The 24,203-nt window shown below is 39.3% G+C and overlaps 1 protein-coding gene across 1 annotated transcript in view; it reads right to left on the bottom strand.

Moving 5' to 3' along the window:
• sema4f (sema domain, immunoglobulin domain (Ig), transmembrane domain (TM) and short cytoplasmic domain, (semaphorin) 4F) overlaps nucleotides 1–23,926 on the bottom strand; it is a 73,989-nt gene extending 50,063 nt beyond the window's left edge. Inside the window, exon 1 of the mRNA XM_051899569.1 lies at nucleotides 23,193–23,926. Within this exon, the coding sequence (XP_051755529.1) occupies nucleotides 23,193–23,280 (88 nt within the window). The 5' untranslated portion in view covers nucleotides 23,281–23,926. The remainder of the gene's footprint in view (nucleotides 1–23,192) is intronic.
• Between the last annotated feature and the right edge of the window lie 277 nt (nucleotides 23,927–24,203).

Here is a 24,203-nt window from a genome sequence, read left to right as displayed (position 1 = left end):
ATGGATGTGGATGGAGGAGCTTTCTTCAGCTCATAATCGTTGATTTCACTCACTGCCCTTATAAAGCTTGGATGCGTCAGGATATTTATTAATATATCTCCAATGGTGTTCATCAGTAAGAAGAAAGTCATAAACACCTAGGATGGCTTGAGGGTGAGTAAAGCTTGGGGTAATTTTCATCTGAAAGTGAACTAATCTTAAAACTGTTTGTAAACATGTTCAACATGATCTCCATAAATGGGCAAAGCAACTGCATGATTCTAGAATCCTGTAAGGCCAAGCACACTGTATACTGTGTGTGTGTGTGTGTGTGTGTGTGTGTGTGTGTGTGTGTGTGTGTGTGTGTGTGTGTGTGTGTGTGTGTGTGTCTTTTTGTCGAGCTCCTCAGTAGTGTGGTGGATATATATTTTTGAGATATATAATTACAGTGCCCATAACCAACAGTGAAAATTATGATATTTTCAGTGGGCAAAGAGCCAGCAAAGCCAGTAGGTCTAAACTTACAGAGTAGGAGATGTGAGCTGGCCTGTGGGCGATGACATGACGGTACGGACTGCAGTCGTCCTCGCCCTCACCCTCCCCCACAAATAATTTCTCTCAGTCCATTACAATACATATAGCTACAACACACACGTCCATACTCTTACATGCATGCAGTAATGTTTTTCAGCCCAGCCTGTTATCAATCTTATGTGACAAGCCATTATCTTACCACACTTATATTCAAACAGACACAGAGAGCAAGAAATGCTGACAAAGCTCAACACAAACCACTCTCAGCAGATGTGTAGCACAGATTGAACACACACCCCCTCTAGCCTGCCCTAGACGAACGCATCCTTCCCATGTTTGTCCAGTCATTACATCTTCCATTTGCCCACAGCAAAATGCAAAAAGGAAAAAAAACATGCTTCCTGACTGTAAACTGCACTTACAGTACCAATGAAAGCACTACATATTCCATCAGCTAAAAGCCCTATACACACAACAATCCTCATATGAGCTACAGAACATCAGTACCATTAAGGTGCAGTCAATTTAGTGAAATTTTGTGGGCAAAAAATGTCCTTTGTCTATTATCAGTACTATATATGCAGTACAATACTTTCAAACCAAACAGATTTCTGTTGGTCAACACAGCAAATTCACGTGACCAACTTGAACCAGTTGCAAAATCCTTGAGGGGAAATATTTAAGCATCATGCAAAATTCCTAATATCATGGATTTCGATTGAAATTACTGGATTTTGCCCGTGAAAATTGTAACCGCACCTTTACAGCAACAGACCTTAGTCAGGGTAGTGCCATATTACATTTTTGACAGGAATTAAAATAAGGCTGTGAGGGATAGAAGTACAGTGCGTTCAACAGATTGTACCTTTCAGTAGACAGAAACTCAATGAAACAGTTTTAAAAGTTGTAAGATGTGAAAATTATATGATCTAGGATCTTTATACAATGCACGCCTTAAAGACTGTAAGTCTATCCCTCAAAGCCTCGTTTTCATCTGTGTTAAATTCAATATGATGTCTAACCCAACTAAGGTCTAAAGTGGAATTCGGTTCAATTCAATTCACATTTATTTGTATAGTGCTCAGATTTCATCAAAAATATCTTAATTTGTGTTCCAAAGATGAACGAAGGTCTTACAGATGTGGAACGACATGAGGGTGAGTAATAAATGACAATTTTCATTTTTGGGTCAACTAACCCTTTAAATGCAAACCCGCCACTGATTCTAAAGTTTTCATTGTTCGTGTCAATCTCTGTTGATCGCCTACACAACACTGATGCAAATACTAACACCTAACCCCTAACCTAACCCCCAACCATAACCTTAGACTAGCTTTGGTGGCACAACTCCATATACAGCATTACTGTTTGTCGTGATCGGATCCATATGGCTTTTCTGAGCTGTGAACTGAATTCATGAAATCTAAACTTTTGTTGACAGGTGACTGAGTAATTGAGTTGACCAATGATATCAGCAATGGGGCGGGATTTCACTTTGACAGTGATGCAGAAATGACACACTTCTCCTTTAAGACCTTATCTACAGCATATCTCCATATGTGTTAGCATTAACAGCAGCAGCTAGATGTAAAACATCTCACTTCCTCAGTGTACTGGTATGCAGTGGCAAAGTAGAGCGAAAGGTTAGAAGGCATTTCCCTCAATGGCATAGGCTCACTAGGTGGTGGGTCGGAAGCCAGGGGGCGGGGATTCTTCCTTCCTGGCTGCCTGTCAGCACAATAACAGGGTTTCCCAAATACAACAACACTGCTGGAGAATTACTGAGAAACTGCCACACACAAATGAGGACTAACAGGAAGGTTTGAGTGAGGTGTGGAGTGGCCTGTGGCCTGTGTGTGACAGGGTGTCTATAAGCAACATTAGATCTCTTTTTCAGATGCACAAATACCGCCCATACAGTGCTAGTATCATAATTTTAGCCTTCAGAATTACATAGTTCTGGCAAGAAACTGTGACGATGCAGGCTGATGGGTTTTAATTCATTTGGCAGTGATCACATCATTATCTACACAGCATGGCTGATTGGCTGCTGATGCAACAGCAACCAATGAGCTTGCTGCTGAAACATTCAAATATTTGGCATTGACGGCTGTTAGCAGTCTGCAGCGCGCTTTCAGATGACACCTAAATCAACATCTAAGATAATTAAAAAATGATCTTTTATTCCACATATGCGCTTTTGTGTGGTCCGGTTATCAGTTCCTAAATGAGCTATCTTACAAGATTATGAACTCGTCGCATTCAAGTGCTTCGTTGTTGGAAAGAACAGGAATCTTGGAGGACACCAGGTTTATTCTTACCTACTTACTGGGAAAGTCTTATTAAAGCCAAAATAATATTTAGCGTCCCATTCACTGACAACCATATAAACATTCACTGTGCTATCTAGATTGTCATCTTGCTATTTTCTTTGTAAATAAAACATACAATTCAAATGGTTATTCATATATGTAAATACGCACTACTTTAACGACAAGACAAGGTGATGTAGCTGTTGTGGAAAAAACTAATAAAGCATACCAGTCACAGCAGCAATCGTTCTCCCCTCCTCCATGTTTAAAATTTATGGCACACCCAACTCAAGAACTTGGGTACCAAAATTATCCCCGAGCTGTAACTGGAGAGGGCGTTCCTGTCCAATTTTTACTAGGAAACTCATATTTAATAATAATAATTATATTATAATTCCGATAGCACGTGAAGGCAGCATATACCTTTCAAATCATATGGATTACTTTTACGATGTCTTTATGAACTTTTTGAAGCTTTAACATTTTGGCGGAATATCAATGGAGGGATAGAAATCACTCAGGTTTCAATAAAAATATCTTCATTTGTGTTTCAAAGATGAACAAAAGTCTTATGGGTTTGGAACAACATGAGGGTAAGTAAATGATGTCAATTTTGAATGAAGTATCCAAATTTGACACACTATTAAGGGTTAAGTAAATGTTCTAAACCTTTTAGGGTCACGGTGTTAGATTTCATGTCATGAAAGTATAACATTTGATATGTATTATTAATATATCAAACATTTCATATGCATAGGTGCACTATCCTAGCAAAATACAAAGCACACACATTTATGCACATACATCTGATCTTCATTTCCTGGTGTCATGTTTACCGTAAAACTGGTCAATCAGGTTCAGTAACTCATCTGCAGTCTTTTCATTCTTTATTATGAAAACAAGAAACACCCCCACAAGCAGCAGTTGACTTCCATCTCTAAACCTTACACATCAAAGCTGTTAGACCAAATTCCTAAATATTTGACTACACACTCACAAACAAGTTTTAGTGGGTGGATGAATGCAGTGTGTAAGTTGTGGATTCTCCATTGCATTTTGTACTAAGGTGATGATGACTGTGTGCTAAAGGTAGATTGATTAAAAAAAAAAAACATCTGCCTGTGAGTGTGTGTGTGTGTGTGTTTGTGTGTGTGTTAACAAAGCAACACAGGTTGACCATGAATAAGCATCCCTCCAAGTGGGCCAGGGATGAGAAGAACGAAAGGACACAAGAAAGAGACACTATAAATGCTGGAAATGTAGGGTGTAATCAGGGAATGAGCAGTAATTCCATGAAATTTGTCTGAGCCTCACACACACACAATTGTGTGCCACCTGCTGATTAAGATAAACAATGTTTTGCCAGCACACTCAGCTAACAAAAGCCAGTCAGAAGATGGATCACATGACAACACACACCTGTAGCTATCCAAGAAGAGTCATTTGTGCATTAACAGCACAGCGTTATTCAGCGATATTTCAAAATATGAAAAAGTATGACAGAAACGTCCCCCCTCCTCTCCCCTCTCAATGACTTTCCCTTTGGTCACAGCACTGCCTGATCGGATCAGACCATTTACTGAATAGCAAGGGGTCTGTGGGTCTTTATGCCTAATATGGTCCAGTCATGAAGGCCAGACGGAGAGGCTGAATTCACCCTTTTTCTTTATTCATACTGGGCTGGTCGTAATACCCAAGGGCAGCCAGGATTACTGCCAGCCCACTACTAATGTCCCTATGCTTTTGTGTACCAGCAGAAAGTACAATCATTCACATTCAGCCTCTTTCTCTCAGCATCTCACTTTGTCTTTTTTTTCCATTAAAGCTTTGAAAGTGAAGATCAGAGAAACTGCTACGCTCACAAAGACAGTTTTCAGCAGTTTTTAGACAGTAATTATTTCTAAATGTAACTTGTTACAGGTTATTACTTGTTTTGTTTCACTGGCTGATATGAATTTCATCTTGGTTATTATTATACATCTCTATAACTATATATACATAAATATATAACTATATATAGCACAATATGTACACGTATCAGCATAGAAGCCACAACAGTTTTCTGTAGAAATACCCTATTTGCAGGTGTATGTCACCAATGAAAGAATGTCACCAGCGAACGTCTCCAATAACAGGGGGATTTCTGAGATAAAGTGAGTAGTTTTCATTCGGTCATATGATCTCGGCATGTCAGCCAGTATTATTTGAAACACATTTTTGTAAGTTGTAAAAGTCTTTACTGTCACTCTTTATCAAATGCATGTAAAAGTTTGTTCTTGTGCGTTATTCAGGTTCAGTTGAGCTTCTGCTTATGTTCGCTGATCAATGTTTATATGTAAATAAAAGCCTAAACTACTGAGTGCAACACTAGTGAACGATTTGTGCAAGTTTTTATGTACTTAACTCTCATCAGCCTCCTCTGTTTACTCTATGGGCTGTTAGAATTCCCTCCCTCATTTTTTGGCCTGCCCTCTTCAAGATGAACAGTAATCCTTGCAGTCTGGTTGCTAATCTTCTTTACCCGCCAAAACCAAGATGACCCAGACCTTAATCACCTGATCTCTCTACTGTAATTACATGATGAGGAGTGTTGGTGGTCTCGGCCCCTCTGCCCTCCACACACACATACATGAACACACGCACACGTGTGCGCACACACACACACACACTAACTGGTGATAGGGAGATTAAACTTGTGTTGTAGAAACTGGCAAGAACCAATGAAGGATGAGCAGATTATAATAAACAATACATCTGTTTTGCAAATATAATATTATATTTAATCAGGGGAGGATATCTATTTACACAATTTTCATATAAATGTCGGTAATAAAAGAATACACAAACAGAGTAAATAGCAGTCTAGCATTGTGTGAATGAGACATCTCTATTGTGTGTGTGTGTGTGTGTGTGTGTGTGTGTGTGTGTGTGTGTGTGTGTGTGTGTGTGTGTGTGCAGAACAGTTTACACCCACAGTCTCTTTATGACAAGATTAATGACAGTGAGGTCATCGCTATTTTGTTTGAATGTGGGTAGCATGATTCAAGTTTATAGTTTCTCATTTATTTCACTTCATGTGTACATAAGGGGTGACTACATGTATTTATTTGTTAGCTTAAAACTCAAGGCCGACAAGGGTTTTAATGGCTAATATCTACAACACAGGGTGACTGATGGCAGATGTAATGCCAATGTATATATAGCACCATGACAAAAGAAACATATAACTGTTAAAATCAAATAAACTCATATTTTACACAGTATTTATAACAGAATATCTATATTATGACCTGATAAGACTGAGCTCAACTACTGTTTATGAGTTCAGTAATGTTCAGGGGTCAGTAAGATTTTTTTTTTATGTTTCTGAAAGAAGTCTCTTATGCTCACCAAGACTATGTTTAATAGATAATTAATTGGCCTTGCCTATATCCATCGTCACTATTCAAGACAACTCAAAAAACAACAGTGGGCCCATTTAGTGACCAAGGCCAAAGGAGTGACCTAGAAATGCTCTAATTGGCCTCTACTATGTGTGTATGTGAATGTTTATGTACTCTGCAGCAGTCATTTTTACACTTTAGCCGCATTCCTGTTTGCACTTTATCACACACTGATAATGTCGAGCCAAAGGCTCACTTCCACTACTAACAATGGCGTACAAACACACTCACACTGTGGCATTGTCTGGAGGTCGCATTAATCTCTATCACACACTCTAATTCAAGGAACACAAGCTTTTTCTCCAGTTATACTGCCGTAATCTCGGTTAAAAGGCCTTGTTCAAAAATATTTGCTCATGAGGTTAGAGAAAGCAGAATGTGTGTTCATTTACTCATCCATTAATTATTAATGATTATCTAAACGGAGGAGTGCCTGCGATCCTGTTTAGATCCTGCTTTCCTCCTGCATCTTTCTTTTTGCTCTTATTCTCTCTCTAAGACCCCTCGAGGGGAGATCACTTCACATCAGTGTGTGTCTCTCTGTCGCTGTGGAGCATGAATAGATGCTCTTTCAGTGTAACACACACACACACACACACACACACACACACACACACACACACACACACACACACACACACACACACACACACACACACACACACACACACACAGCAGAATAGCAGGGAATAAATTTATCAGCAGTGCACTGACTTTCCCAGTTAGTGTCCTTGGACAAAACAATGGTACACATCTGAAAGCACAAACATAGTTGAGATAAACGCATTAACCACGGACCAACATCTGACCTCTCTCTCTTTTCTTGTCTCTCGTCTTCTATCAGGCCTTATTCTCTCTCAGTATGTCTTGCATTTTACCTTCAAATGCCATTGCCATTGTTTGTGTGTGTGTGTGTGTCATAAAGGCAGGATGCAATGAATTAACTCTTCAAGGCTATTATATGATTTTGTCTATAGCATACACACCCTTTAACAATAATAAATATTTATCCACGTCACACATACAGGTAGACCAGAAAAAAAGCTGGTTTTCATCTGGTCTTTCAACATTGATACTGAAAATGAAGCTGCTTTCTTGCACACATTCATGTGTCATCATATGTGTAGATGGGAAACTTGTGTAATTGAGACCGGGGATAGTTGTCACACTTTTCACTTCAGTGAATTTTTCTCAGCGCAGGTTTATTTCTGAAAATGAATTTTTGCATGGACACAGACCTTTAAATGCAAACAGATATTTAAAATAAAGTAATTCCAGGTAATTTCCAGGTTATTACTCAGGACAAAAGATGCAGTTCATTGAACAAATATTAAACTTTTGTGACATTTTCTCAGTCTATATGGCTTAAGTTGTCACAATGGGACCTGGGATTAAATTGGCCTATTGTGATTTCAGGTAAAGTTAAGCAGTAAAACAATTATGAAGCACAAAATGATGCGTGGAAATCCAAAAAGTAACATACATATAAAACCATTGAATTGGCAAAAAAAAAATATAATAAATTAAAGTATAATAAATTATTTTAATATTATAGGGGTGTAACGGTACATAGACGGTAGATTTTTGTATATGGGTCTTTCGGTTCGGCATGTGTACCGAACAAATACAGCATTGTTTTAACCGCTACATTTGCAGAACTTCTGTGTGCGGAACGTAATTTCAAACTCCGTGTTGCACTTCAAAGTAAACGATACATATGCATAAGTATTTATATGTCTATGAAATTATAAACCTATGTGGCTTGCCCTACCGTCAGATGCGTGTGTTGTTCAATGCATTTGATACACATTTTCCTCAGCACACAACAATATCTTACAATTGTATACTTAGAGTAAATGGTAAAAAGGCTATCCTGACAGCAAGCAGGTCTACGTTTAACATCACAGATTTCAATGAACGATTGCAAGGGTTGTGCTGTATTCTGACCCTGGCCGTATGGGTAAATTTAGGATTAGGTATGGGGGTTAGGATTATAGGCAATCAGGTAGCGGCCACAACGAGGGGAGTAATAATTTGGTGTGTGCATAACATGCTGCGTAACACACGAGAATGAACCTCATTGGTTACGCAGCACTTTTGAGCTTCCGGAAGAGGTTTGTTCTTGTGCGTCATTCATGTTCGGTTGAGCTTCTTTTTAGGTTTGCTGATTAAGGTTTATATGCGAATAAAAGCCTAAATTAAATCTGTTCATCATAAAAAGCGATCGAGTCTGTTCAGAAAATTTGGACTAAACCACTCGATTCATGTTCTTATGAAATTGCAAAGGCAGTCTATGGAAGGACAGAAAGCTCTCAGATTTCATCAAAAAGATCTTCATTTGTGTTACGAAGATGAACGAAAGTCTTATGAGGGTGAGTAATTAATCACAGAATTTTAATTTTGGGGTGAATTTCAAAGAATAAGTTTGCTAATTTTCAACCAGTTTTGTATTGTTACAGTGTCAGTAAATGGACAATATGTACTTTTTCTCCTTGTTACTACAGATCAAACTTCCACATTTTTGTATCCTCACCCATGGACAGTCGGATCAAAAGTGCCAAAAATCCTTGGATTTTTGGCACTTTTGGCACCACTTTGGGTGTTGAAGTTTTTGGCAAAATTGAGCGCCACAGCCCTTTTTCTCTGTTTTCTCTAGTCATGTAGCAAATTTCTTAAAAGACCATCTTGGCAGCGGTAAATTACCCCTTAAAAATGTGGCCCTTAAATTAATTTCTAATTGTATTGTGTTCACTTGTTTACTCAACAGCATCTATACATCACAATATGATGATATTGAGATTTTAGTTTGGAGGATAAACAATTATAATTTATGTGGGTTTTGATATACCAACATACAAAAACCACTGCTAAAGAAAATACATTTGTATAATTGGACTTTTCAAGGTTTTGAGTCAAAACCTTATTTCTGGCATATACACTGCTCAAAAAAAATTAAAGGAACACTTTAAAAAAACATCAGATCTCAATGGGGAAAAATATCATGCTGGATATCTATACTGATATGGACTGGGTAATGTGTTAGGAATGAAAGGATGCCACATCTTTTGATGGAAATGAAAATTATCAACCTACAGAGGACTGAATTCAAAGACACCCCAAAAATCAAAGTGAAAAAATTATGCAGCAGGCTAGATCATTTTGCTGAAATTTCATTGCAGCAACTCAAAAATGGTACTCAGTAGTTCGTATGGCCTCCACATGCTTGTATGCATGCCTGACAACGTCGGGGCATGCTCCTAATGAGACGACGGATGGTGTCCTGGGGCATTTCCTCCCAGATCTGGACCAGGGCGTCACTCCTGGACAGTCTGAGGTGCAACCTAGAGGTGTCGGATGGACCGAAACATAATGTCCCAGAGGTATTCTATTGGATTTAGGTCAGGCGAGCGTGGGGGCCATTCAATGGTATCAATTCTTCTCCAGACCCTTTCACGTCTGTCACATGCTCAGGGTGAACCTGCTCTCATCTGTGAAAAGCACAGGGTGCCAGTGGCAGACCTGCCAATTCTGGTGTTCAATGGCAAATGCCAATCGAGCTCCACGGTGCCGGGCAGTGAGCACAGGCCACACTAGAGGATGTCGGGCCCTCAGGCCACCCTCATGAAGTCTGTTTCTAATTGTTTGGTCAGAGACATTCACACCAGTGGCCTGCTGGAGGTCATTTTGTAGGGCTCTGGCAGTGCTCATCCTGTTCCTCCTTGCACAAAAGGAGCAGATACTGGTCCTGCTGATGGGTTAAGGACCTTCTACGGCCCTGTCCAGCTCTCCTAGAGTAACTGCCTGTCTCCTGGAATCTCCTCCATGCTTTTGAGACTGTGCTGGGAGACACAGCAAACCTTCTGGCAATGGCACGTGTTGATGTGCCATCCTGGAGGAGTTGGACTGCCTGTGCAACCTCTGTAGGGTTCAGGTATCGCCTCATGCTACCAGTAGTGACACTGACCCTAACCAAATGCAAAACTAGTGAAAAACGGTCAGAAAAGATGAGTAAGGAAAAAAATGTCAGTGGCCTCCACCTGTAAAACCATTCCTGTTTTGGGGGTCGTCTCATTGTTGCCCATCTAGTGCACCTGTTGTTAATTTCATTAACACCAAAGCCACTAAAACTGATTAACAACCCCCTCTGATACTTAACTGACCAGATCAATGTCCCAAGGTGCTATTCTCTGATTAAAAAGTGTTCCTTTAATTTTTTGAGCAGTGTATAGTGCAGCAACATTCTCATGTGACAACTAGCCCGTTTTAAAGTTGTATGATATTAAGCTCCTTCTCAAACATGTGCGTCAGATGTAAACAAACGAAACATAAATTTTTCAAGCAAACAAGCTGTGCCAAGTCTATATTTATAACACAAACAAACAAACAAGCACAGAAACAAATCTCAGCTGACTGTTGTCAGGCATGGTTGCCTGGTACCTCTGGACATAAGCTCTTACGTCTTACTCTGAGAGCCCTCAAGACTAATGAGAGAGAAAGCGAATGATGTAAAACACAGCTGCCTGTGTCCACTGTCAACACAGCCTTTGAAACTGTACATGTAAAACAAACACAATAGTCTGCATTCAGTCATTTCAAACAGCTTAAGTCCTAACACTATATATGGTCAAAACTCTAATATGCTTTAGTGGCTAAAATGAAACTGCACAATTTAAAATGTTTGACTAAATGTCATAACAAGATACAGTCAAATTTTTACCTGGTTTATTTGAGACTTTCTGCGTTGCTGTACATATTTAGAGTGACATCATCACTGTTTATACACCACTGCTGAGCTTTACAAAGTCTAGAGCGCACATGCTTATAGACACCCACTATACATCTGTAAATTGATCTGCTATATATTTATAAACTGATGCTATCGACCTCTGTCTCTGTGTGCATATGATGTGTTCTGGTTACAGTCCATTAGCATGTGGTTTAATGTTTATTGAACGAATGTTACTTTGTGTCCTAGCATTGTGACGGACATTGAGGGGAGTCGCTCACTTTATTAATATTAGGCAAACATAAGTTCCCTTACAATATATGATGAAAAACAGATCTTTTCATGTAATTTTACAGTAAAATACTGTAAAAAAGAAGAAAGAAGCCATCATAATTTACAGTTAAAAAGGTAGTTATGGTAGTTACTAAACAAATTTTAGTGACAGTGTTGCTACTTCATAAATTTACAAATTTTTTTGTAAAGGACAACAGTCTGTAAAATGTAGTTTGCTCTGTAAAGTTGTTTATACGTTTTTTCTGTACCAACCACAACTGCCAGTTATATTTAGTAAAAACATTTACTAAAAATCTCTTTGTGCTATGAAACTACCATTTAGCTAAATAATGAAGCGACGATTGTCTGCATTTCTGTAGAATATGATAGTAAGTGTCAGTTAACTGAAGCATTAATCTTTTCATTTTAAGTCTAATAACAGAACAGAACAGAACTGACAGATGCCACATTTCTCAATTCTCTGTTTGTGAACAGAGAAATCGTTTATATGGAATCTATCACCATATCCAAAATAAAGGTTCAAACATGCCTACGACCCTACTATATAGTAAGTGGAAAACATTATGTGAAAAAAGTAGTATGTTCACTTCTTTACTTAATAGCTGTATAGCAAAAATATGATGATACTGACATTTTAGTTTGGACGATAAAATTCACAAAAACAATTATAATTTATGAGGGTTTTGACCAATATACCAACATACAAAAACCACTGCTAGAGAAAACACACAATTGGACTTTTGACTCAAAACCTTATTTCTGATATACAGATATATTGAAGTGAAGTGAAGTGAAGTCACAGCCATTTTTGATGCGGCACCCAGGGAGCGATTGGGGGTTGGGTGCCTTGCTCAAGTTGTGGCATCTCAGTTGTGGGTAATGAGAGTGGAAAAGAGCACTGTTCATTCACTCCCCCACCTACATTTCTTGCCGGTACTGAAACTCGAACTTGCAACCTTCGGGTTACAAGGCTGACTTTCTAACCATTAGGCAACAACTGTTCACCTAAACCACTTGGTGCTTTCTATAGAGAGGTCTAACTGGAACAATGTATGATTATATGAAAACACACCTACACACTCAGACTAAGAGTGTTATATCTGATCTTTTGTCTTAGATGTCCTATTACACATCTATTTTATGGAGCCTGATACCATGCATGTCAATGTGTACAAATATTATGTGTAACATGCCTTTTGTTTTCTCTTCGGCAGAAGGTGAGATCTAAAATGATTTCCTGTTGTAAAAGCACACCCTGGATGCACTTCCTGTCTTCGAAAGACTGGATGAAAGGGACTGTGATAGAGAGAGTGAGTTATATAACTTATCTCCATTGGACAAATGTTTTTGAATGTTTGGTACATTTAAAATTAAAATTTTTATAGTGACGTTTTTTCCGGAATTTACAAATGACAGAATCTTCAAGCTTCTCTTATGCAAATCTAATGCTCACTAAATGACTAACCAGTGAGCATAGAGCATCTGAATGAAACACTTGTTTTCTGCACCCAGGACAGACAAAAACAGGCTGTAGGAAATGTGTAACAGGTGGTTTATGGGGTGAGTCATTGAACGCTCAATAAAATAAAATAAGTCTGTAAAATTATAAAAGAAGAGATGAGGCGAAAATCCATGAATCAGTAAGAGCTTTAAACTGTAGCCAGGAAAACAATGCATTATTTAGTGACCTACATGTTGACTGGAATATTTGACTGTGAACATTAATGCAGAATCGAAGACACACCCATGAAAAACAAACTGAATTTTTATGATGATGCATTACTCTACTTTCCCCTCCCTTCCAAACTGATAGAGTGACTGAAATCGAAATCACCTTCTTAATCTCTCAGATAACGGTCTGTCTGTGTGCAATTCATGAAGACATGTCTACATCACATTTTCCTGCCAAATAAAAGGCAAATTTAAAATGACATTTTGCAGAAAGAAAATCTCATTAAAATATGTCACACTGTGATATTATATTCTGCAATGCATCATTACTACACTACTATTCAAAAAGTTTGGGCTCTGTAAGAGTTAGAAATGTTCTTAATGTTCAAGTGTTTAATGCTCTCCAAGGCAGAATTTATTCAACAAATCCTTTCTATTTTGATTTTATATGATTATATATATATTTCATTCACACGATCAGGCATAACATTATGACCACCTTCCTAATATTGTGTTGGTCGCCCTTTTGCTGCCAAAACAGCCCTGACCCGTCGAGGCATGGACTCCACTAGACCCCTGAAGATGTGCTGTGGTATCTGGCACCAAGATGTTAGCAGCAGATCCTTTAAGTCCTGTAAGTTGCGAGGTGGGGCATCCATGGATCGGACTTGTTTGTTTAGCACATCCCACAGATGCTCGATTGGACTGAGATCTGGGGAATTTGGAGGCCAAGTCAACACCTCAAACTCGTTGTTGTGTTCCTCAAACCACTCCTGAACCATTTTTGCTTTGTGGCAGAACGCATTATCCTGCTGAAAGAGGCCACAGCCACCAGGGAATACCGTTTCCATGAAAGGGTGTGTATGGTCTGCAACAATGTTTAGGTGTGTGGTATCAAAGTAACATCCACATGAATGGCAGGACCCAAGGTTTCCCAGCAGAACATTGCCCAAAGCATCACACTGCCTCCGCCGGCTTGCCTTCTTCCCATAGAGCATCCTGGTGCCATGTGTTCCCCAGCTAAGCAACACACACGCACCCGGCCATCCATGTGATGTAAAAGAAAGCGTAATTCATTAGACCAGGCCACCTTCTTCCATTGCTCCGTGGTCCAGTTCTGATGCTCACGTGCCCACTGTCAGACCACAAGGGCCAGCCTTCGCTCCCCACGTGCATCTATGAGCCTTGGCTTAGTGAATTAGACCCGGTGTCACAATGAAAAAAAAAACAATCTTGATGGTCCTAAAAATAGGCTTACTTTTCTTTTAAGTAAATAAAAATTCTTATTCTTTCTTTTAAATTTGGGGTGAAATAAGTTCTTGACAGGTTTCGTGGGATTCACATGAAAGAAGATCATTTTTGGTCAAAGACTAAGTATCACACTAAGACAGACCCCTCTAATGCAATCCTATTAGTGGATAATACACAACACTGAACCTCACACTATTAGAAGTCGCTTCTGGTGATGCTCTCATTCCTCTCCGTTACACTCATCTGCTCTATTCTGTTCTCTCTCTGTGTTCTTTAACTCCAGTCACTCTCATCATATCACAAAGCTTTCAGCCTGGTTAATATTTTCACTCAGTTAAGTCGAAGTATGAGATCAAAGGCTGTGTGCGCTTTTAGAGTTTCATCCTCTTTCTATGCATCTCTCGATCATGCCCGACTCAGAACCCCTTTTACGTTGCAAAAACACAACACTTGAATTACCATAATGGAACAAGGCAATAATGATTTTCTACCATGCTGCTTTTACCAAAACCAGAGGAGCACAAAGAGGGAGGAGAGAGAGAAAGAGAGAGAGCAGGAAACACACACTCTGCTTCCTGTAACACTCTTTCCTTGCCCTGCTTGGCTTCATTCCAAATCATTCCAATTTGTGAAAGAATCTCTCCAGAGAGACATGCATCAAAATCATTTCTTTGTCTGAGATTTATTCCTGCTCGCTCGAAAGAGATAATTCTCAACCTTTTAGCTTGATTAGATAGAGAAAGAGAAAAAGAGGGTGGCATCTGTTGCACAGCCACCCGAAACATATGCAAAAAATCATTCCGCATCTTTTTCCCATTTCCCTCCTATGTTACAGCCACCGCACAGAAGCTCAGGCTGTGCCTGGACTTCCCAGCATCCACTTCTTCCCATATGGCCACGACAGGGAGTCTTTAGTGCTTTTCTTTGCACTCTGATCAGATTGCAGGCTCAGGATTGGAAGGGCTGATCCTAGATCGGCATAAACAGGCAAACTGCAACGAAACCAGTCGGGGAAAACCTCTATTTGACAAATTAACCTTCCTCAGTGTTTCACAAGCCATCCCGTTTTAATTACCACCTCCAGTGGCCAATTACAGGCCAGCAATAAAGAAAGGGATGAAAGAGAGAATGGCATGGGTTTTACATCTTCTACCTTCACCTCCACAGCACAATCAGTGATTTCCATTAGTCAGGCCTTTTCTGATTGAAACAGGGGAGGGTCGTATACATGTTTGTGTGTATGTGTGTATGCGTGTTGAGAGAACTCCAGTCTTCCTTTGTTCTCTCAAGGCTGCATCCTGCCATTAGGGGTTTGAATGGTTTGCTGGGTTTCCTTGCTGGCACAGTCATGGTTGGAGCAGACCCCGAAAATAACACTGCCAGAGTGTCGCTATATGGTTACCAATCTAGGTGAGGGTGTAAGACTTTAACCATTTATTGATAATAAAATTCGGTAACACTTTATTTTACAGAGTTGTTACAAGTGTTACATGTACTTACTATAGCAATAACTATAAATTACGCATAATTACAAGCAACTAACCCTAAACCAAACCCTAATCCTCCTAACCCTATAGTAAGTACATGTAGTTACTTAATATTACTCAGTACTTAATGTGTAATTACAGTGTAACAAAGACACCTTAAAATAACGTGTAACCGAAAATTCTTCCACCAAGCAATGTAGTTCTTCAGAAATGTTTAATAGAATTATTGCAAAGCAACACATAACCACAGCGGCACATTAATACTGATGTAATTAGGTCACAGGTGTGTGTTTATAGAGTATTTTAGAACAGCTTCCAATGTGGTTCAGCCATTGGAAGCACTAGCATAAAGAAAAAAAGATTAATCTCAGGATTTTAAGAATTGATATCAAATTATTCAAATGAACATTGCGATTAATCAGAAAAGAAAAAAGATTTTTTTTCCCAGCCCTAATAAGACCACACTTCGCCCCAACTCGGAGCATGCATCTTTGCTATCTATCTGTGTAGAAACAGGTACAAAGATAGCAAGTCAAAGTCTAATGGTTTATAAAAAAAATAAATAAATAAAAAATCACTTTCCCCAAGTATGAATAGTCAGCACTCAACTAAAGAAAAAAATGGAGGTGGAAAGAGTAACAGTATGCCAGAGAGTGCATCAAACAAACCAAAAGAAAGGGCTTAAATTCAGAACTAACTCAATATCTAAGATCAGATCAATACACACATATTACTTGAACTGTGTCATCATGTCCCATCTTTCCTTCAGATCAATACTTTCCAATCAGTGCAGAGCTCTGCAGCTCTAGACTCTGTCCCCTCTCGCTGACCCACAGCACCTTCTTCATCAATCATGACGGCTTATCACATATTCATGAGCTGAGTCAGTCACTGGCCAATGAGAGCAGGTAACTAAATGTGTTCCATTGAGAAATATACAAAAAATGTACCATTCTAAGAGATCAGTAAGAATTGTAAGAGCTTGAGGCTGTCTACACTTCTATGGCAATGACGTTGCGTTGGTAGGCATATGCCAACAACAACAACCGCAACATAGAGGGGTTTGCAATACAGATGGTGTCTTATTTGCAGCATAACAATGTGTAGCCGCCACGTTGGACTACGTCTTAAGAGGCAGCGGCAGAAATGTAGGAGGCTGGTATGAGCGGCTTTATTCCGTGCTGTCGTCTCCGCCAGTTTCAAAACATGATTCCTTTATATTGTCACTTTCTGCTCGTCCGGCACTTTGCAACAAACACAACTTTGTTTCTGTAGCGATTTTCAGCATGTTTCCTCTAACAACGTCTGATGTCTACATTTTACGCGACGTGAGTAAGTCACATAAACCACCCAAAATCTGATCATAGCAGACTGAAACAGATTTCCAGAAATTAGATTTGAATAGGACTTTAAACCACATATGAATGTAGCTCGTAACGGATTTCATATGACTTTTTGCTGTTCACACTTGCTAAATCTGATCGGATTTCAATTGGATATGCACAAAAATCGGATTTGGACTGAAAGGCTGAACGTAGCCAAAGTGACCGTTGCAAATCAGTTTGTTCTTTGTATCATAAGTAGCGTGAGTGATTGAAGTATGTTAGAAATGGAACGGGCTATCAGTTTAGTGATGGTAATTTGTCATGTCGCGTCGTGCCACATCCAGTGTAGACAGCATCAATGATTATAATGGGTTCTATTTGGTTTTGTCATGCCACGTTGCACCGCTCGCATCTGGTGAAGACACGGTGTAAGGGTGTGTTCACACTTGTAGTTCGGTTCTCTTGCTCTCTTTTGGTCCGGAGCAAAAAAGAAAATGATACATTTAGTCCTAGTTTGCTTAGCATTCACACTGTCATTTTTAAACACCGAACCTAAAGATACAAAACAACAACAACAAAAAAGGCTTTTATGGCATATACTTGCATACATAAGATGGTATTTTTAGAACTTGCGAAGAGCTTAGAAAATGTGTAAAGGAGTCAAAACAGTGGCAGGAATTCCTCCGTTACACACTCAAACAAAGATATGCTGCAATGAGATGGCATTTGCGACGCCTGTACCGAACTGTAATAGGCAACATCATTATGAGAAAAAACAGGCATGCTTGAGCATTTTGTGCTTTTTAGGGTCGCATCTATTTCAGTCGAACCATACCAGAGTTCGTTTGGAAGCGGACCGAGACCCAACTTTTCAGGGGTCTCGGTCCACTTGTTTGGTGCACACCAGGGTTCGGAAGGCAGCATTCTCAACAGAGTTTGTTTTAATCTAACCAAACCTGCCAAGTGTGAACACACCCTAAGAGTTTAATGCAAAGACCACAACACAGACAAATGGAACCGTACTGCACATTTGTACCAGACAGATCCAGGCTGAGGAAAACAGATAGACACTCATTAAAAATAAGCACATGAAACATTTAATGAGACACGGAGAGCTGTTTCCTACCACCCTGCAGTGTGAGTTTTATTGAGGGTGAAGCAGTCTTTACTCAGCTCTTCTAGCGAAGGTTGCCACAGTAGGGACCATCCCACCTCCCCCAGAGGGAGCACACACATAGTGTGTTTATATGTCACACTTCACCACAGAAACAGGTCGTTACATCTCCAGGTGTGGCACACAGAAGCTCAAAGGTCTGCTAATATAAACATCCAATGGCTGCATTACTGCATAGCCTTGAGCTGCTGAAATCAAATCAGTTATTCCTCTGAAGCAATTTGAAGAACTTTATTATAAGCTATAAAAAATTAAGCAATAATGTCAGCTGCTGCATCATAATACAAAGCATACCAATGACCTCAAAATTTGTGTTCTTTTGATTGGTTGATAGAAAAGTTGTTCCAAGACTAACAAGGATTTTGATCCAGCACTATGTAGGTACTTAGTGAAATCCCGGTAAGCTTAAAGGAGTCCGTGAGCACTCAACACATACTGATGAGTCAGGACACTGCATTACTGTCCACTCATCCTCTGCTGGGGACAGTTAGCCGGGTATGTGTGACAGAGATCAGAGGGTGTGTGTGGCTGATGCAGACATATGTCTTTGTACTTCTGATATATCAAGACTGAAGATCTACTTGGAGCCTCCTGCAACACAAAACACTTTTGTACCAGAAAGTTGATCTGATTGTTAAGCTTGAGCACTAATGGATTAGAAGTACTATATGGCGTGTATCTTATTGGGTGTGAGCCTTTGTGTAGGATGTGTGCGTCAGCGCATTTAGTAAAAGGCACTGGGGTGAAGAGCAAAGTATGACAATAATGAGAAAACAATGTATTTAAAATGAGCATTCAAGAGCTTTTACAGTCCTACTCGTATTAGTTTAAAGGTGCATTCAGTAGTCCTTTGGATTGCTGTTGCTCGTGTACTTTAAAGGGTTAGTTCACCCAAAAATGAAAATTCTGTCATTAATTACTCACCCTCATGTCCTTCCACACCCACAAGACCTTTGTTCATCTTCGGAACACAAATTAAGATATTCTTGATGAAATCCGAGAGGTTTCTGATCCCCCATAGAAAGCAACGCAAGTACCACATTCAAGGTCCAGAAAGGTAGTAAAGACATTGTTAAAATAGTCCACGTGACTACAGTGGTTTAACCTTAATGTTATGAAGGGAAGAGATTTATTTTTGTGCACAACAAAAATAATGACTTTATTCAACAATTTATTCCGTCATTCTCCTACGCAGTTGACGTAGTAAATGCAGTGCAGCGCTTCTAGGTTCTACGTCAGAATGCCGACTCAGTATTGGCTAAAGCTGATCACGTGGGCAGCACGACGCATGTGTGTGATGCTGACGCAGGAGCCAGCCAATGAGTCAGCGTTCTGACGTAGAACCTGGAAGCTCTGCACTGTATGTACAACATCAACTGCGTAGGAGACTAATAGGAAAGAGAAGAAATTGTTGAATAAAGTCGTTATTTTTGTTTTGTTTTTGTGCACAAAAAGTATTCTCGTCACTTCGTAACATTAAGGTTGAACCACTGTAGTCACATGGACTATGTCTTTACTACCTTTCTGGACCTTGAATGTGGTAATTACGTTGCTTTCTATTGGGGATCAGAAACCTCTTGGATTTCATCAAAAATATCTTAATTTGTGTTTCGAAGATGAACAAAAGCCTTACAGGTGTTTAACGACATGAGCGTGAGTAATTAATGACAGAAATTTCATTTTTGGGTGAAGTAACCCTTTAAGTACCGATACTACAATGGTGTTAGACGCTGCACTGGATCAGCATTATTGTCACCGGGTTTTATGTAAATTAAACTGTCACTAGTGAGCTTTAGTGAGCAGTCTATGCAATAATTAATTCCCTTATCTGTCCAACAAAAAAAGAAGCAAGCATGGCAATACTCAGGATTTTCTCCATCAAATCTTTACCTTGTGTATGCAGTACCAAGGCTTGCGCTCATTTTTTGTCTTTGTAGGTCTTTCTGGCTTCAGAACATTTCTGCTTCTTCAGGCATAGAGTTGATTCTCCCATTGTAACTGGTAAAGCATGACAATAAGTGTGTCTAATTTCTAATTGTCTAATTTTTGAAACACCATGGGTCACATGATTTCAACATGATGAAACGCACTTAGGGGGATGACCCGTACCATACACACTCTTCACTAAAACACAATTTTTTTCTTGTATATGCATGTAAAACTTGTGAAAGTTCAAATTCGAAAAAAAATGAAATTCTGAATAAAATACTTTATTCAGGTAGGTTTTTATATACTGACAGAGTTAAAAAAAAAAAACTAGAACGCTTCATAGCTGGAAAATCTGGCTATTCTCAGACATATGTGTGTGCGAATTGATAGAGAAAAGTAAAGCGCACAAAAAAAATAAAAAAATTTGTTATATGCACACAGACATGCATCAAATATGGCTTCACTCACATTACAATCTACACCAGGTCTGTATTACAGAGTCAAGCAGACAGACGGCAAACACACGTCGTTTTGGCTCTCAGTGACGGATTTAGCATCCCTGTCTGAGAATCGGTTGGGACAAGGCCGTGGATTTGTGTTGTCGTGGCTGAAATTGTCAGTCTGGGTTGTTAGGTAATCTGTCTGACCCTTAATCAGTTCATAGTCATTTTGTAACATGGAGACGCAGAGCAAGAGGAAGAGTGTAAGAGAAACGAGAGCAAGAGGAAGAGTGTAAGAGAAAAACAAGAAAGCTTATATCCTTCAACAGACTAGACAACCTATTCACAAATGCAGCATGACCTTTGACATTTGACCTAAGCTGTCTGCCACACTGGTCTTACCCTCTGATGCCTGGAAGGTCCTTTATTAGACCTTGTGTACCGTTAGCCTGCTGTGCCGTTTCTATTATATTAAGTTTGCATGAATATACCCTTGAAAAGAGATAATCTAATCAACACTGCACTTTAAAGTGTTTCTAAAGACATGCAATTAAATTAGAGGGATTCCCAAGAGAGCCCCTTCTCAGACAGCTATAAAACATTAACATTGGCAAAATACATGTTCAAGAAAATAGGATCAGATAAATTGTGCACCTTGTGTCATAGAAAATATTTGGTATATTTATGGGGGACTAAGCAAAAGAATTTGCAAAATGCAGTACACAAACTCTTCACACAGAGTTAAATTGTTATAAAACAAAATTAATACAGCTCTCATCAGTGTGCTTACGTTAGCTATGACATTTAACACAAAAAACCCATTGCTGCTTTGTTAGGAATGCAGCACAAAACGTCTGTGAGTTTTTCTGCTGATGCACATAAGCCCATAACGCTGTAGGAGTGAGCTGTGAAAAGAATGCAAAAGTCATGACCATGTGTAGGTGGAAGTGAAATATCTGAAACCAACGCACAAGATTCACCTTATTAAACCTGTCTACTTATATATTCCTTTACTTATTACTGCTGTTCCTCCATGTTTCCTAACTGCTGCTCTGATGTTTGTTTTGAGACTCCTTTTCTACTAAAGACATGAATCTGCCCATTCCACATCACCAAACAACCAGCCCTGAATGTTCAAATGGAAATCCTGAATTCTACAAATTACACACCATTGTATAAAGCATGTTTCCAAAACAGGAGATTTTGATTCAGTCATGCTTCATAACATCACATTAATGTGTGAAACGGGGACCATTGTGTTTGAGCTCCTAATCATGTTCATGTGAGTAGAATTAGAAACATGACTATTCGAGGGTATCCATATGAGCCAAGGATTTTTCTCCACGCACTCAGGCAGAGAGGTCAGACATACATGGACTGCACTGGAGTATATAACACATTTTGATTATCACAGGAGTAAAGATAAGTACTATGACCATGGCTCGTATCTCCACAGTAGCTACAAACACATAAGAGAATAGAAAGATAAACATGTTCTCACTGCAGGTCTCAATGTACATTTCATACAACAGTGCTCAAATTTAATGGGTCAAAAGATGTTCCTGATATCTAGTATAACATCACTCGGCTTGCCTGTGTTCATGGCATTCCCAAAAATGTTGTAATGTGTGGATATCCAATGCAACAGCACAATTGCAAGTGTAAGAAACCCTTTTAAACACAAGACACTTAAATGACTGTCAGAAGCAACTGTATGGACAGAATAAGCTTGATGCAAAAAGGTGTCTGCAGTGTGACTGAGAGTGTAGTGTCGTTTGTAGTGTGTCGTGAGAGGACTTTTTGTTCAGACAGTGCTCAGGTTAAGGTGGGTGATGAGTTGGGTGCTTTAGTGTTTTCAAGTAGCTAAATCTTTCCTCTGAGTGGCATTTCACATAATTTCAGCACCGGCATGCTTATGGAAAGCGAAAATCACTGTCTAGTATGCATTATGCAGTCTGCCCCAAACTGTCAACCGCTGTTTCATGGTAGCCTACATATAAATGCGCAGGTCTGACTGTATCTGCACGAGGAGCGAACTGCTGAGTGAGAGAGTATCGCCAGAATAAAGTTAAACACGCGAGTGAAAACATCATTCACTTTCACAAATCCAAAAAAAAACAATGTTGGAGGGAACATGACTGCCCCCAGGAAGGATTTGTCTCACACAAATACATATATATAAAAATGCATTTCCCCCTTCAAACTAGGCTTCATGACATTTAGCCTATTTATCTAATGTGAATCATTACAGCCTATAAGACTCGTGAAGTATAGAACCACTGAAGATGCATAAAGCTTACGATTACATACACACATATAATACTGAATCGACAACTGCCACAAATTAAACTATACCGCTGTTGTGTTTTATTTCTATGGTTATGTTTTCCATAGCTTCCACGTGTGCGCGCGCACAGGTTGTCACCTGCCTCCCGCCTGTTACGTTCACAGACTTTTCGTTGCTTTGAAAAATGCAAAAGCTCACACAAACACACACACCAAAAGTGTCAAATAACACTTTAAATATTTGACTTTTTGTGTGAGTACTTCTCTGTTTCAAACATTTCAAAGAGAGATGTCATTCTAATAGCTATTATTATTTATTGCATCAATTGAACTGAACTCACCTCCATGGTTGTTGATAGTGGCGCTACAAGATGAGATCGTGTAACACAGCAACACAGTTGAAGCAAACAGTCCAGTAACTGACTTCATGTTCCAACAACAGGAACCGCTTACTAGTTCGGAGACAGTCCTCTGTTTCCAGTCTCAGCTCCGGGTCATTATAACGAGGAAGATTGTAGATTTGGCTACGCACAGTTTAAATAGATTAAATAGTTAAAATATGGATGCTATTTTTACTAAACTAATTTAAAGTCAGCATATTCTTGCTGTCCGCAACAGAACAGAAATTCAAAACGTCCACGCTGTCCTTTTTCTTTGAGTCTCGAAATAATCACCAGCACAATTCAGCGCATCGCACAATATGGGTAAACCAAATCTGCTTGCTTCCGAGAAAATGTTAAACTTTCCCGAAGTTTAATCCAATGTGAAATACATTCGCTGCCAGAAGCTTGAAGCAGAAGAAGCGCGTGTAGCCTGCCCTGGCGTTCAAATCCTCCAGCTCTGGCTTGAACACAAATTCAATTGTCCCGTATGACCACCGGATATTCCCGTCCGAGTAAATGATATGTGAATATGTCCAACGTGGGATTTCAAAAACATATACAACAGAAAAAGCCAAATGTACAAGCCTGAGAAAGAAAACCAAAAGCGTGAATTCGATTTCCAGCCGTCTCAGTAATCTCTAATAGGCACAGAGGCAGTCAAGTGCTAGGTGCCCGCCCCATTGTTTACGTCACAACACAGGTAAAGCGTCTTGATTTGGAAAGATGTCGTGATGAATTTAACAATTCTGATGCCAATTCTTATACTATTTAACGATTCTGGTTCTGTTAACAATTATTGTAGGCTGCTGCCCTCAGCAGTCTGTTGCCAAATGATACAGATATTAAATCAGAAATAAATTTAATGCAATTCTTTCAAAATTTGTATTTAAAGGGGCAGCATAAAAATGCAACTCAATATTTGTTCCTAGCCTAGGCTATATATTGAATAGAAATAGCCTAATTAAACAA

The sequence above is a fragment of the Ctenopharyngodon idella genome, chromosome 7 (assembly GCF_019924925.1).
Source record: "Ctenopharyngodon idella isolate HZGC_01 chromosome 7, HZGC01, whole genome shotgun sequence".
Taxonomy (NCBI): domain Eukaryota; kingdom Metazoa; phylum Chordata; class Actinopteri; order Cypriniformes; family Xenocyprididae; genus Ctenopharyngodon; species Ctenopharyngodon idella.
Note: the sequence above shows the minus strand (reverse complement) of the source record. Positions and strands in the feature narration are given on the sequence as shown.